The sequence below is a fragment of the Pelophylax lessonae genome (assembly GCF_965119305.1).
Source record: "Pelophylax lessonae genome assembly, chromosome: 10".
NCBI classification, from domain to species: Eukaryota; Metazoa; Chordata; class Amphibia; order Anura; family Ranidae; genus Pelophylax; species Pelophylax lessonae.
Genome location: NC_138777.1, coordinates 154442446 through 154457559, shown reverse-complemented (window position 1 = coordinate 154457559; position 15114 = coordinate 154442446). Strand labels below are relative to the sequence as shown.

At 40.6% G+C, this 15114-nt stretch overlaps 2 protein-coding genes across 2 annotated transcripts in view; one reads left to right on the top strand and one right to left on the bottom strand.

Moving 5' to 3' along the window:
- Positions 1–15114, top strand: part of PC (pyruvate carboxylase) — a 674712-nt gene that overhangs the window by 491982 nt on the left and 167616 nt on the right. The gene's annotated exons all lie outside the window — the stretch shown is intronic.
- LOC309566053 (leucine-rich repeat and fibronectin type-III domain-containing protein 4-like) overlaps positions 8442–15114 on the bottom strand; it is a 28522-nt gene continuing 21849 nt past the window's right edge. The window contains exon 3 of the mRNA XM_082271078.1: positions 8442–10181. Within this exon, the coding sequence (XP_082127204.1) occupies positions 9401–10181 (781 nt within the window). The 3' untranslated portion in view covers positions 8442–9400. The remainder of the gene's footprint in view (positions 10182–15114) is intronic.

Below are 15114 nucleotides of genomic sequence, written 5' to 3'. Positions count from 1 at the left end.
GTTTCAGAGGTTTGCAATGCACAGGACACCTCTGCCCCATATCCATAGCTCACCACTGCACTCTTCTCTCACAGATTATCTCTGCGGCTACCTCTTAGCCCTTCCCCCACAACAGCTAAACTCTCCATCTCTCCATGCAGCTGCATCAGCTCTGACCCCTTCTTCCCCCACTGACCTCCCCTGTGTACAGACCCCCCCCCCCCCCCCATCTGCTCAACTCCAGGTCTCAGCCCTCCACACAGTCAATTTTTGGCACTGCTTCTCCTTCACTGAACAGCAGCAGGAGTGGCAGTGAGATCATCCAGCAGGGGGTGTCGGCATCAGAGCCACAAGGCTGTTTCTTAGCCAGGATGGAATGCCCTGCCTACAATAATCTGGCCCTGAATCCAGGGACAAAACCCCTAGGTCCTGGGACAGTGTCCTCAGTCCAGGGACTGTCCCCAAAAACCATGGACGTCTGGTCAGCCTACTCTACGCAGTTTAAATTTAAACCACTTCTCTTCCAATGTCAAAGTAAAATGGTCGCATGTCTTTTGAAACTCCCTTTCACTGATTTTTTTATTTTTTTATTACTATGCTAAGGGTTAATGCAGTGGCGTAGCGTGGGTTGTCAGCACCCGGGGCAAGGCAAGTCATTTGCGCCCCCTACACAAACCTACTAGACCACTACACAGACCTACCCCCCCCCCCCATACACTGACACCTACACTAACCCCCCTTCACTTACCCCCACTACACTGACACATACACTGACCCCCCATACACTGACCCCTACACTGACTCCCCCTTACATTTCTATACACTGACCCCCCCATACACTAACACCCCCTACACTGACACCTATACAGACCCCCCTACACACTGACCCCTACACTAACACCTATACTGACACCCCCTACACTGACCCCCCCATACACTGACAGCTACACTGACACCTATACTGGCCCCCTTACATTCCCACATACACTGACCCCCAATACACTGACCCCTACACTGACTCCCCCCTACATTTTCACATACACTGACCCCCTACACTGACCCCTACACTAATAGCTATACTGACCCCCCCCTACACTGACCTCCCCCATACACTGACACCTATACTGACCCCCCTACACTGACCACCACATACACTGACACCTATACTGACCCCCCTACATTTCCACATACACTGACCCCCCCTACACTGATCCCCCCCATACACTGACACCTATGCTGACCCCCCTACACTGACACACCCTCCTCTACACTCCCCCTCTGACCCCCCCCATACACTGACACCTACACTGACCCCCCCGTACACTGACAGCTACACTGACACCTATACTGACCCCCTTAGATTCCCACATACACTGACCCCTACACTGACTCCCCCCTACATTTCCACATGCACTGACCCCCACTACACTGACCCCTACACTAATAGCTATACTGACCCCCCCATACACTGACACCTATATTGACCCACCTATACTGACCTTCCCCATACACTGACACCTATACTGACCCCCCTACACTGACCGCCACATACACTGACACCCCTACATTTCCACATACACTGACCCCCCCCTACACTGATCCCCCCCCATACACTGACACCTACACTGACACCTATGCTGACCCCCCTACTACACTGACCCCCCCCCCCCACACTTCCCTGGGCCCTGGGGGCAGGCAAGACATCACTTACCTTGTTCTGTGCCAATACACTGGCGACTCGAGGAGGGGAGAGACAGCATGTCGGTGGCCGGCCGGCCGGACAGCAGGGGGAGACTCCGGAAGCGGTGCTCCACATGCACCGAGCCACAGACTGGCATCTTCATCCATGACCAGCCCCGCCCCCTGGCCGCATGACACCTTCAGCGGTCCGCCGCTCGTCTTGCACAAATCGGCCACTGAGCCAAGAGGTGGAGTGCGGGCGGGCGCCGGGCGGGCAACTTCAGAATAAAGGGACACTTTGATCCCGCTGATTGCGGGCGTGGGATGCGCCCCCCTAAATGTTGCGCCCGGTGCCAGTGGCCCCCCCTGCACCCCCCACGCTACGCCACTGGGTTAATGTTGCTAAATGTAAAGTTATGCATCTGGAGGCTAAGAATATGCATGCATCATACATACTACGGGTTTACAAGTGGGGGAATCAGTGGTGAAGCAGAATTTGGGTGTTCTTGTAGTTCATTAGCTTAATAATAGCATCCAATGCCAAGCTGCAAAACCCTTTCTTGTATTAAGAGGTATGCACTGCAGAGTGAGATATAATTTTGTCTCTGTACAAATCATTATCAGACCTCACCTGGAAAGATACTGAGGAACTGGAGAAAGTGCAGAGAAGGGCAACCAAACTGATCAGAAGGCATGGAGGGGCTCAGTTATAAGGAAAGATTTGCTGAACTGAATGTATTCACTCTTGAGAAGAAGTGATTAAGGTGGGTATATGATCAACATGTATAAATACATAAGTGGTCCATATAGTGAACTTGGTGTAGAGGTATTCAGTTTAAGGTCATCACAGAGGCAAGTGGGCACTCTGCATTAATCTTCAAATTTGGAAAGACTTTTTCACAGTAAGAGCGGTGAAAATGTGGAATAGACTCCCTGAAGATCTGGTTCTGGTCAGCTCAGTAGAATGTTTTAAGAAAGGCCTGGATTCTTTCCTAAATGCACATTATATAACTGTATGCTAATACTTATAGGTAAAGTTGATCCGGGGAATATCCGATTGCCTCTGGGGGGAGCAGCACAGATTTTTTCCCCCCTCTAGAGCAAATCGGATCATGCTTTATTAAGTTATTTATGCCTACCTCTGGATCAACTGTGGGTATTGGATAGCGCATATAGAGGTTTTTTATTTGTGTGTTTTTTCTTTTTTTTGGTCGAACTGGATGGACTTTTTTCAACCAACTATTTTACATGAAATATATACAGAATATAACATAAGTATATGGTAAGGCCAGTAAGGAGGGCAACACAGTTAAATGCAACATTTGGGGGTTCTAAAGCAGCCCCTTTCTAAAACAATTCTTACCCAATACACCAGTGTCTGTCTAGCTAGAGGAGCATTTGTGTCCCCTGAATAATACTATAGGTAATAGTTTTGTGCTCTTAAAGACATTAATTTATAAGATTTAGGCTTAATTCATAATACTAAAATTTCAGGATAAGACTCCTTATTAAAAAACTGTTTTTGAGAATAAAGGTCACGTGACTGGAAGTAAAGATCCTTATCCTGACTTTGACATTTTGTGAGGGTTTGTGTGGTAAATCAATATTTATTTAATATGGGGGATTACAGTAATCTGGACAATGTTATGGCTGTAATTTAACTTTCTTTTTATATTTGCTTGTGTTAGATGCTTTTGTACTTTATACCTTAGTTGTATTGCACATATCTTCCCTGTGCACACTATTTTATCTGTATGCATTAGAATTGCATGGAGACCTATGTATGATGGGCTTACCTATTTTCCCTACTTTCAATACCCTTTTGCCCCATCCCCTGAGCATATATAGAACATCCCCCAAAGTTCTACTTGCTTTGATCTTGCCACTGAGGTTTGAACATTGTGGCTATATCTGCCTGGGAACTTTTGGCAAAAGGGTAAGGCTTTCTTATCCCTTAAGTATATCGAAGGACAAAACTGGGTTTAGCATTTTGAATAGAATTCCAAAGAAGTAAAATCAATGTAATTGTTTGGGTTATTTCCTGTGGGACACAAATAGTATACCACTTCACTTTCTGTCCTGTAGAAAATCTCTCTAAAATGAGAGAACAGCCCTCCCAAACAGTTATCCCCATATGCCCACTGGAACATTTCCCCTCTATTTCCTTTTGGTGAAAATTCAAAATGTATTTCCCTAGTTTTCAGTTCCAGCAACAGTGGTAGCCAGATTAACCGGTTGCCGACCGCCGCACGACTATATACTGCGGCGGTCAGCCCCGGCCAGGCAGAGTGACGTATCGGTACGTCACTCGCCTGTCACTGACTTGCGAGCCTATAGCGAGCGGGCGCGCGCCCGCCGCGGCTCGTTCACAGGCAAGTCAGTGCGTGTGACCGGCGGACTCGATGTCCGCCGGCCACACTACGATCGCTCCTGTGAAGGGAGAAAGACAGAGCAGCTTGTGTAAACAAGCTGCCTGTCAGTTCTCCCTGTGTAAAAGTAAAGATCTGACCGTTCTACTATGTAGAACGGTTGATCTTTGCTTTTACACCAATAGCAATGTCCCTACACAGTAGAAAGCACGCCCCTAGGACACACTTAACCCCTCCCTGTCCAATAAAGTTAACCCCTTCCCTGCCAGTGTCATTTTTGCAGTAACAGTGCATATGTATAGCACTGATTACTGCAGTAATGTCACTGGTAACCCCAAAAGTGTCAAAAATGTCAGTCAAGGGTCCGATCTGTCCGCCGCAATGTCGCAGTACCGAAAAAAAATCGCAGATCGCCGCCATTACGCGTTAAAAAAAAAAACACCAAAAATGACAAAAATCTTTCTCTTTGTTAGTAAACGCGATAACTTTTGCGCAAACCAATCAAAATACGCTTTTTGCGATTTTTTTTACCAAACATAGGTAGCATAAAACAAATTGGCCGAAAAATGTTAAAAAATTTTGATTTTTACTTTTTTTTTTGGGGAATTTCATATAAAAAAATGTGAAAAATATTGTTATTTTTGCAAAATTTACGCTCTTTTTTTGTTTATAGCGCGTGATCAAAAAATCGCACAGGTGATCAAATACCACCAAAAGAAAGCTCTGTTTGTGGGAAAAAAAGGACGTCAAATTCGTTTAGGTACAGCGTCGCACGACCGCGCAATTGTCCGTTAAAGTCACGCAGTAAAAAATCGCAAAAAAACCCCTGGTCCTTTAGCAGCCAAATCCTCCGGGGCTTAAGTGGTTAAATAGATAGTAAATTTCCCTAACAGGGACACAAATGGCAATAAACTTAACAGGCATTCTTAAGCTTCCACAAAAAATGGCTTTCAGTTGACCTTTAGTTTTAAACATTCTGTCTCTGCCTTATGAAGTTGCTAATTAAACCGTACTTATAGTTGGGCAACCAATTCTACATTTAAAAAAGATGTTTCGTGGAATTTATTTTGCTTAGTAAAGCTGTCCTAGAGATTTCATCCCAGAAGGACCATTAAAGTTGAACTTTAGGCAAAACTCTATTTGCATTTATACTGAACAAAGTTATAAATGCAACACTTGCTTTTGCCCCCTTTTTCATGAGCTGAACTCAAAGATCTAAGAAAACCAGGATTAATTGAAGAGAACTTCTCTCCAAAGTCCCAGACGTCATTGAATGTGAGCATTTGCCCACTCAAGTCAGTTAAGAAGATGAACTGCAGTCAGGTCAAGACCCCGATGAGGACGACAAGCATGCAGATGAGCTTCCCTGAGATTGTTTCTGAAAGTTTGTTCAGAAATTCTTTGGATATGCAAACCGATTGTTGCCATAACTGTCCATGTGGCTGGTCTCAGACGATCTTGGAGGTGAAGATGGTGGAGGTCTTTGGCTGGTGTGGTTACACGTGGTCTGGGGTTGTGAGGCCAATTGGATGTACTGCCAAATTCTCTGAAACGCCTTTGGAGACGGCTTATTGTAGTGAAATGAACATTCAATTCATGGGCAACAGCTCTGGTGGACATTCCTGCAGTCAGCATGCCAATTGCATGCTCCCTCAAAATTTAAATCATCAATGGCATTGTGCTGTGTGATAAAACTGCACATTTTAGAGTGGCTTTTCATTGTGACCAGCCTAAGGCACACCTGTGCACTAATCATCCTGTCTAATCAGCATCTTAATATGCCACACCTGTGAGGTGAATGGAATATCTTGGCAAAGGAGAAGTTCTCACTAACACAGATTTAGACAGATTTGTGAACAATATTTGAGGGAAATAGACCTTTTGTGTACATATAAAAAGTCTTAGATCTTTGAGTTCAGCTCATGAAAAATCGGGGCAAAAACAAGTGTTGCGTTTTATAATTTTGTTCAGTATAGTAAGGAAGGGTTATAACCTCTGTCAGTTTTTTTTTTTTTTTCTTTGCCATCGGTGTCCCTTCATGGAGATGTACCTTCACTTTCTGTCCAATAGCCAAAACAGGAAGTGAGAGGAAATTCCTGCAAATTAATGGAATCCTTGGGGCATCCAGGTCAGCAGAACTAGAGTCTCCATTGGAAGAATTCCCTTTTATTACTTTTCTGGGGACAACCCAAAATGTAGGATTTTCTTTTACTTTCACTTTCAATGGTAATCGCAAACAGGAGAAAAAGAGAGGATGGCTCTCCCCAACGGGGACAAGGACAGCAATAAAAACATAGTAGGTGTTCTGATGCACCTTCACTCTGTCCAAAAAAAACTTTGGCCTTTAGTTATACTTTAAATGCTGAAATTTAGCTTATAGCCAAAGAAGTCACCTTGCAGCTTTTGTCCTATTTATAAAGCTCTTAGTTTTGCATCAGATGATGAGTTCAAAACACTATTATGCAAGTAACCAGATATGGAAAGCTCTAGATGTTAATGTGTCTAAAAATGGAAGTGATATAAACATTGTGTTTGCATCTTTACACTTCAGGGTCATAATTATCTACTTACAGCAATACTGCCTGTGAAAAGCCAAAAAATCTTCTCAAAATCCTGTTATCTTTTTTTTTTTTTCTTCCATTTCTCACTTCTTATATAAAGTGTGATCAAATATTATAGTAACCTTGTCTTTCAAAGTGCAGGTACCTGCATGTCACTGCATTTAGTTTAGTTTCTTTACCAACATCTATGTACTTTTGTATTTGATTGTGATCATTACCATGCGTCTGGGAAAGTAATATAGGGCTTTAAACCCCATGCCAAGCTTTTGTTCTAAACTGTTTTGTCTCTTCCACTGTGACAATTACTATTCTGTAATTTTGCTTATAATGCTGAACTCCAGCCTTACTATAGGGGCTTGTTCACACCATTTCCGTTGAGCTGTGTTTTAAGCATAACACCTCACATGTATGGTGTGAACAGAGCACATGGAAAACAAATTAAACTGGCCTATGAAGGTAGTCTTTATTACTTGGATTGTAGTTTGTTGTCACCCAGTCACAATTGGATGATTTACACTGGAGTCACGCTACAGTATTTGTAGTAGCATTATTAAGCACTTTATTTTGATCCTATTTACAGCACGTGAATCATCATTTGTCTTATGATATTTTGTTTACATCACTGAGGTTTCACTTTATTTATTGGTGTCACCTAGCTATTATTGTAAGATTGGCACTGGATTTACGTTACATTTCTTGCATTAGCACTACCTAAGCACCCTATATTGAGATCTTGTTTACAGCACTAAAGTCACTATTTACTTATCGAAGTTATTCCGTGTATATCACTGAAGTCCTACTATACTTTTGTATGACTGTGCTAATTATTGATCCACTGTTGTGTATATTGGATGAGCGCACCTCCACTATTTTACTGTTTTCATAGCTATTCAGTGTTTTGGCAGGGCTGAACTAGGAGCTGCCGCTTTTCCTTGCTGTTTGCTATCTCTGTATTTCCATCTCATTCCTGTTGTGATAGCGCAGGGGTTTTCACATACCTGATGATTTTGACATTGGTATAACTCCCCCCCCCCCCCCCCCCCCAAGAGCCAACCCACTGTTTGCAGGAAAGTGTTACATTAAGGAACTGCTAGAATTTTTTTTGCACGCATTGGTAATAACAATAAAAGTATCACAGGATTTTTGTAGTTGTGGCGTAAGGTTTCTGAGTACATACACACCACCGGAAATGTGTCACAAATAACTTGGTGACCATCATGATTTAGAAATAAGAAGCCTAAGGTGTGCAGACACCAGTATTTAGCACTGGCCTACCATAAATAATTTAATAAGCATCCCAAGTATGATTTGGTGTGTTCAGTAGGTTCTGACAAGGTGACATTTAATTGCCTACATGCTAAGTGGAACAGCACCACAAGGTGCTTAAACCTGCATTTACTGTATTGGGTTGCTGTAATTTGTAAATTGGTTATGATTTTAAGAAGTCTTTTTCTAAATCATTTTACATTGAAAGGGCCCCACAATATTGATAGCCTATGATTTTATATCAACCCAAACAATTCTTTATACTTTATCAACAAAATACTATAGCTGTGTTTATTCAAATATAGAAAGGCTGTTCTATAAGTAGGAAGAGCATTATAATTTATATATTTCTCATGAAATTAAGTTATACTGCATCCCATAAACCTTTATGCAGTTGAATAGTTCTGGATTGCATTTTTAGTACTAGTTGAACAAAATATGAATAAGAAACCCAAGATGAGCAGATGTCATTATTGACATTAACAATTTGCTACCCTCAAACATATTGTCTTTAGTAGTGTAAGAGCTAATTCTCTTATCCTTTTTTTTTTTTTTTTTTTTTTTTATTCAAGGTCAAGACACCACATTTTCAGTAATTTTATTTTATTGGCAAATTATATAAAAAATCCAATGAGTAGAGATATTTATATATATTTAACTTTTGTGAGAACTCAAACTTTAAAGTGCTGCAGTCATTTTAACTTGCTGTGTGATATATTTGCATTTATGAAAAAGGTAAACTTGCCTGTAAATCAGGAGAAAGCAGAGAATTGAATGGCAAAATCAGAGGATCCACTGATGTTCCTTTTCAGTAACATCTCTGAGCAGTGTGTATACACACATTCAATCAAATCCATATCCATAGCCTGTAGAGTAGTCAGAATTTCTGTGGTTTTGTGCTAGTTATATGATTGATCATTTTTTTATTTCAAGTAAAATAAATAAAAAATCTTGTCCTTGGCTTGTGCACCAACTGGATCTTTTTATATCCTTATTTATGTACTGGGAAGGAAGTGGCGCCTTCTAAAAACCTGTGGAGTTGACTTTAACAGATCTTTAATTTTGCCTTATTTAAGTTTTCATTTTCCCGTTTTCAAATTTGACTTTGCTCAAGGGTGTTTTACATACCTCCTTGTTTAGTTGATTTATTTATTTTGACTCTAAATTATATACATTCCTAATAGCACACTTCATTAGTTTGGGAAGGTGATGTTTTGTATCCATGGTAGGGGAACATCAAACGATGTGATCATGTCCAATGAGAATATCACTTACCTCAACCAAATCAAAAATATTCCTTTTAGAATTAATGAAATGCTTCCATCAGTTGTGTGGCAAGATCCAGGCAGTTACACAATCAACCAGATTTAATACCAAATTAAAAATGTAATATTCTTTTTTCCTTGTGCTGAAGAGGAAAAAGTGCTTGCTCATTGATAAAGAATCCTATAGTCTTTTTTTTTTTTTCTGTTCTGCCTCAACAAAACGAATCCTTGTACCTGTGTCATGAAAAAGTTTGCTGTATCACTGAAGTATTGGCATTTTCTACACTACACTTTCTTCAAGCTCATCTGAACCAGTAAATAATACTGGTTTTCCCTTGGGTATCTCAGTCCCGCAGTGTGAAAGCATGCCATGGACAGACTGACTTCTCTTTGTCCATATAATGCTTAGTCGTTTGGCATAGCTGTAACAAGTGGTGGTTGCCATCTCTCCCATATCTACAGAACAGCTACGTTTGGTTTTTTGAAGAACATAACCAGCCTCAGGGCTTAATCCTGCATTTAGTCCCTCAAAATCTGAAACTCTAATAGTTTTATCCTCGTGTTTCTCGGATGCTTCTCTGTGTCGAGTCCTTCTACGTTGAGGTTTCACTCCATGCACAACCCTTCCAGTATCTTCTTTATACACCACTTGAGAACAACTGGCTTTGGCAGACTCATTGTTAAGTCTGCATTGCAAAAGCATACCATTGGGCATAATCTGGCTTCCATTGGTCTGGGAGTATACATTAGTGACTTTTGGAATGTCTGAACGAGCAGTACTGCAAACCTTGTATTTGACCATCATTACAACTGTAAAAACCAACAGGGTAACCACAATGACTCCTCCAATAATAATGGTTAAAGTGCCTCCCAGGAAATGAGCATGCAGTAAGCGGCAGTCTGGGTATGCCTCTGCTGTGGAAAACTGGACACATCCTAAGGATTTAGTAGCAGCCAAGGAGGTTGCAACATCATCAAAAATGGCCAAGATGCAAAGGTCATAATCTACTCCTGATACTAAGTGCTTCAAGGCAAAGTGCTTGGTTGTGGAAGGCAGAATCCTGTAAAACAAACAAAAAAAAAAATTTTAATTTTGTATTAGTAATGCTAAAATAAAAAGACATAGGGGGGATTTACTAAAGCCAAAAAATCCTGAATCTGAAGCAGCTGTATATATTTACAAATAGCTTCAGTTTGTTCACTTAAGCTTTGATAATGAAAGCTAGATGCTGATAGTTTGCCATGCACAGCTCAACATTACACTACAGTACAATATTGTGATCAGTAATTTATAGAACGTTTTAAAGAAAACAACAATATGGGGTTGTGTCTGTAGTGGGTCATTTATCAACATCCCTATTGCTCTAAACCCCAAAAACGTACTTTCACTAGTAAACATGAATAATGGACAAAAATGAATGAAAATTGTTTCCTTACAGTAGTTTTGAGTAGAGTCATGCCTTCTTACATTGAAAACCAGTATGAAAATTATTGTGGTGGTCAGTGGGGAATATGCCTTCTAACGTTGATGGTCAATAGAAGAAAAGCCTGTTACACTGGTGGTCAGTGGAGATGTTTAATCTTAAATTTGGGATCATGAAAAGTGCACCCTAATATAGCAGACTGTGCACTGCCTCCTTGCATTGGCGGTCACTATAATACTGACCCCTACTACCAGGATGCCAGTGTAAAATTCTGATGCTAATATTGATGGTAGGTGTAAGTGGAGGATCAGTTTGCCACTGCTCAAGAAACCCCTAAAAACTTCTTGAGGAATTCTAGCGTTCCACAGAAACCCTGGTTGAGTGAGGCTGGCTTTGACACAGTGAACTGCTGACACCTAGCCACTCGTGCTTCATTTACAGTGATGAACAAGGACTTTCTGCTAAGACATTGTAGTCTACCACTTCTGTTATATTAAAATCAATCTGAATTATTTCCATCCTTTTTAATTTCTGAGAATTACTGCCACGTAATCTATCATATCAATCATACTCTAAAACAAACCTTAAGAGATGTATTATCAGTTTGGACCATATAGCTCTCAGCCACTAACAGAAATTAGTTCACAGCCTTGGGTTATATATATATATACACACACACACACACACACACACACACACACACAGTGCCTTGCGAAAGTATTCGGCCCCCTTGAACTTTGCAACCTTTTGCCACATTTTAGGCTTCAAACCTAAAGATATACAACTATAATTTTTTGTGAACAATCAACAACAAGTGGGACACAATCATGAAATGGAACAAAATTTATTGGATATTTCAAACTTTTTTAACAAATAAAAAACTGAAAAATTGGGCGTGTACAATTATTCAGCCCCTTTTACTTTCAGTGCAGCAAACTCTCTCCAGAAGTTCAGTGAGGATCTCTGAATGATCCAATGTTGACCTAAATGACTAATGATGATAAATAGAATCCACCTGTGTGTAATCAAGTCTCCGTATAAATGCACCTGCAATGTGATAGTCTCAGAGGTCCGTTTAAAGCGCAGAGAGCATCATGAAGAACAAGGAACACACCAGGCAGGTCCAAGATACTGTTGTGGAGAAGTTTAAAGCTGGATTTGGATACAAAAAGATTTCCCAAGCTTTAAACTTCCCAAGGAGCGCTGTGCAAGCGATAATATTGAAATGGAAGGAGTATCAGACCACTGCAAATCTACGAAGACCTGGCCATCCCTCTAAACTTTCAGCTCATACAAGGAGAAGACTGATCAGAGATGCAGCCAAGAGGCCCATGATCACTCTGGATGAACTGCAGAGATCTACAGCTGAGGTGGGAGACTCTGTCCATAGGACAACAATCAGTCGTATACTGCACAAATCTGGCCTTTATGGAAGAGTGGCAAGAAGAAAGCCATTTCTTAAAGATATCCATAAAAAGTGTAGTTTAAAGTTTGCCACCTGGGAGACACACCAAACATGTGGAAGAAGTTGCTCTTGTCAGATGAAACCAAAATCGAACTTTTTGGCAACAATGCAAAACGTTATGTTTGGCGTAAAAGCAACACAGCTCATCAACCTGAACACACCATCCCCACTGTCAAACATGGTGGTGGCAGCATCATGGTTTGGGCCTGCTTTTCTTCAGCAGGGGCAGGGAAGATGGTTAAAATTAATGGGAAGATGGATGGAGCCAAATACAGGACCATTCTGGAAGAAAACCTGATGGAGTCTGCAAAAGACCTGAGACTGGGACGGAGATTTGTCTTCCAACAAGACAATGATCCAGACATAAAGCAAAATCTACAATGGAATGGTTCACAAATAAACATATTCAGGTGTTAGAATGGCCAAGTCAAAGTCCAGACCTGAATCCAATCGAGAATCTGTGGAAAGAACTGAAAACTGCTGTTCACAAACGCTCTCCATCCAACCTCACTGAGCTCGAGCTGTTTTGCAAGGAGGAGTGGGCAAAAATTTCAGTCTCTCTTTGATAGAGACATACCCCAAGCGACTTACAGCTGTAATCGCAGCAAAAGGTGGCGCTACAAAGTATTAACTTAAGGGGGCTGAATAATTTTGCACGCCCAATTTTTCAGTTTTTTAATTGTTAAAAAAGTTTGAAATATCCAATAAATTTCGTTCCATTTCATGATTGTGTCCCACTTGTTGTTGATTCTTTACAAAAAATTACAGTTTTATATCTTTGTTTGAAGCCTGAAATGTGGCAAAAGTTCGCAAAGTTCAAGGGGGCCGAATACTTTCGCAAGGCACTGTGTGTGTATATATATATATATATATATATAAAAAATACTTTTATTTATTTTTTTGCTCCAAACCCACATTAGGTGTAATCACTTAATGTCATCACTATACCAATAGAGGTGGGAGCCTCATCATTGTTGAACCTCTCCTGCAAAATCAAGTCTATGACTCCTTTTTTTAGTCATTTTACTTCTGTGCAGACTCTTCACTACTGTCCTGAAATGAAATAGGACTTTTCAGTATTCAGACTTTTCTCTTCACCAAATGTGTTAATGCAATAAAATCAAGCCGGAAATTGGGGCATCCAAAGCAATAACATTATTAGTATCTTACTTGTATCTGTATCTATATAAAGATGTGTACACAGACAGCGCAAATATATAATAACCCATTGTAAATATGTACACTAATGGAATTTTAATTATTCTCTAAATTATTCAAGCTTGCAAATGTGAGGACAAATGTGCTTTTAGTAGAAATTACATTACAATAAATGCTCCGACTTGACCTTAGTTTTTCCTTTTGCTCAAGTCCTAACCAGCCAAATAGGTATGCTCTCACTGAATACATAAATTACCATGTTACCTTAATTACTATTATTATTCTTAAGTTATTACACTTTAAAATAATTATATAATGCTGAGGGATTGCTAGGCGACTATGAACGCAGAATTTGGGAGGGCATGCTAGCAAGAGAAATGGAGCTCATTAATGGGAATGTAAGTGCATTTTTTGGCAGCTTATTTTTAGGACCAATACACCCTGAAGGCCATGCTCAGCTTCAAGGAACTAGGACTTTCTATTGCAAATAAAATAAGCTACTGTAATACGTTGTTTCAAAATGTGTAAACATCTGTGTATCCAATAGGGGAAGTAAATAGCATAGAGCCAGATCTATACCCTTACTATTAATGTAACTGGTCTTGCAACTGCACCTTACTGAGAAGCTGTATACTCAAGTACACTGCTATTTAAATGTTATAAATTAGGAAAGAACACTTTTAGATTATTATTCAAGTATTCAGTGACCATACTACCTATTTTCCTGCTGGATAAAAGTTTTTATCCAGCATAAGCTGAAAGAGGGGGGGGAATAGAATGTATTATTAAAGGTTGCTGTGGCTGTGGGATTACTGTCATTGTTTGTTCTCAAACTGTGGTAATTACTAATAAAAAAGTACTGTATTGGCTGATTTTATCAAACCATCACCGCAGATCAACATGTACTAAAGTGGCCAGGCTCTGAACTTCCTGTCAGCTTATCTTAACTTTTTTTTTTTTTTTTAAATCTTTGATGCAAGCCAACTGTTGGCTGATGCAATACTTCCTCATTAACATCAGATTGTATTTTTAAAAGCACACATATACCATATAAGTTAGCATCCACTACACATACACTATATTGTCAAAACTAGTGTGACGCCTACCTTTACACACACATAAACTTTAATGGCATCCCCATTTTAGTGCTTAGAATTCAATATTTAGTTAGCCCACCCTTTGCAGTTTTAACTGCTTCAACCCTTCTTGGAAGGTTGTCCACAATGTTTAGGAGTGTGGCTATGGAAATGTTTGACCATTCTTCCAGAAGCACTTTTGTGAGGTCAAGCACTGATAGTGGACGAGGCGGCCTGGCTCACAGTCTCCGCTCTAATTTATTCAAAAGGTAATCTATGGGGTTAAGGTCAGGACTCTGTGCAGGTCAAGTTCCTCCTCCCCAAACTCTCATCCATGTCTTTAATGACCTTGCTTTGTGCACTGGTGCGCAGTCATGTTGCAACAGGAAGGGGCCATCCCCAATTTGCCCATTAGGGAGAGCTATCACATTTTCATATCCTCTCCATCCCAAGCAGTACACTGCATGGTCTCCAGTAGAGTTTCCAGTTCCAATGGCCCATCCCACGTTAAATATTTGAGGATATTTTTACCTAGAGACCTCTCTAAATTGTACAAAGTAAATTTCACTCCCGTGTTCCCCAAATTTTGAGCTGATTTGGTGTTCTGGGCCTTGCAGTGTTAATGGATGGGCAGGCATAACCTTGTGAAGCAAAATATCTTTCTTCTTATTCTCTAGCTATTTCAATTGATCCCTGCACATGTTCGCACAAATTTCTTCAACTCTTTAAAATCATTACCCAATTACTTTGGGTGTCCAAACCTGCCAAAATTTAAAGCTCCTGGTGGGATGGCATTACTTGACATACACTTTATCATAGAACCGCCCATCTCATGCGTGCCCTGGGTTGGTGCTCACATGCTAAGATTAAA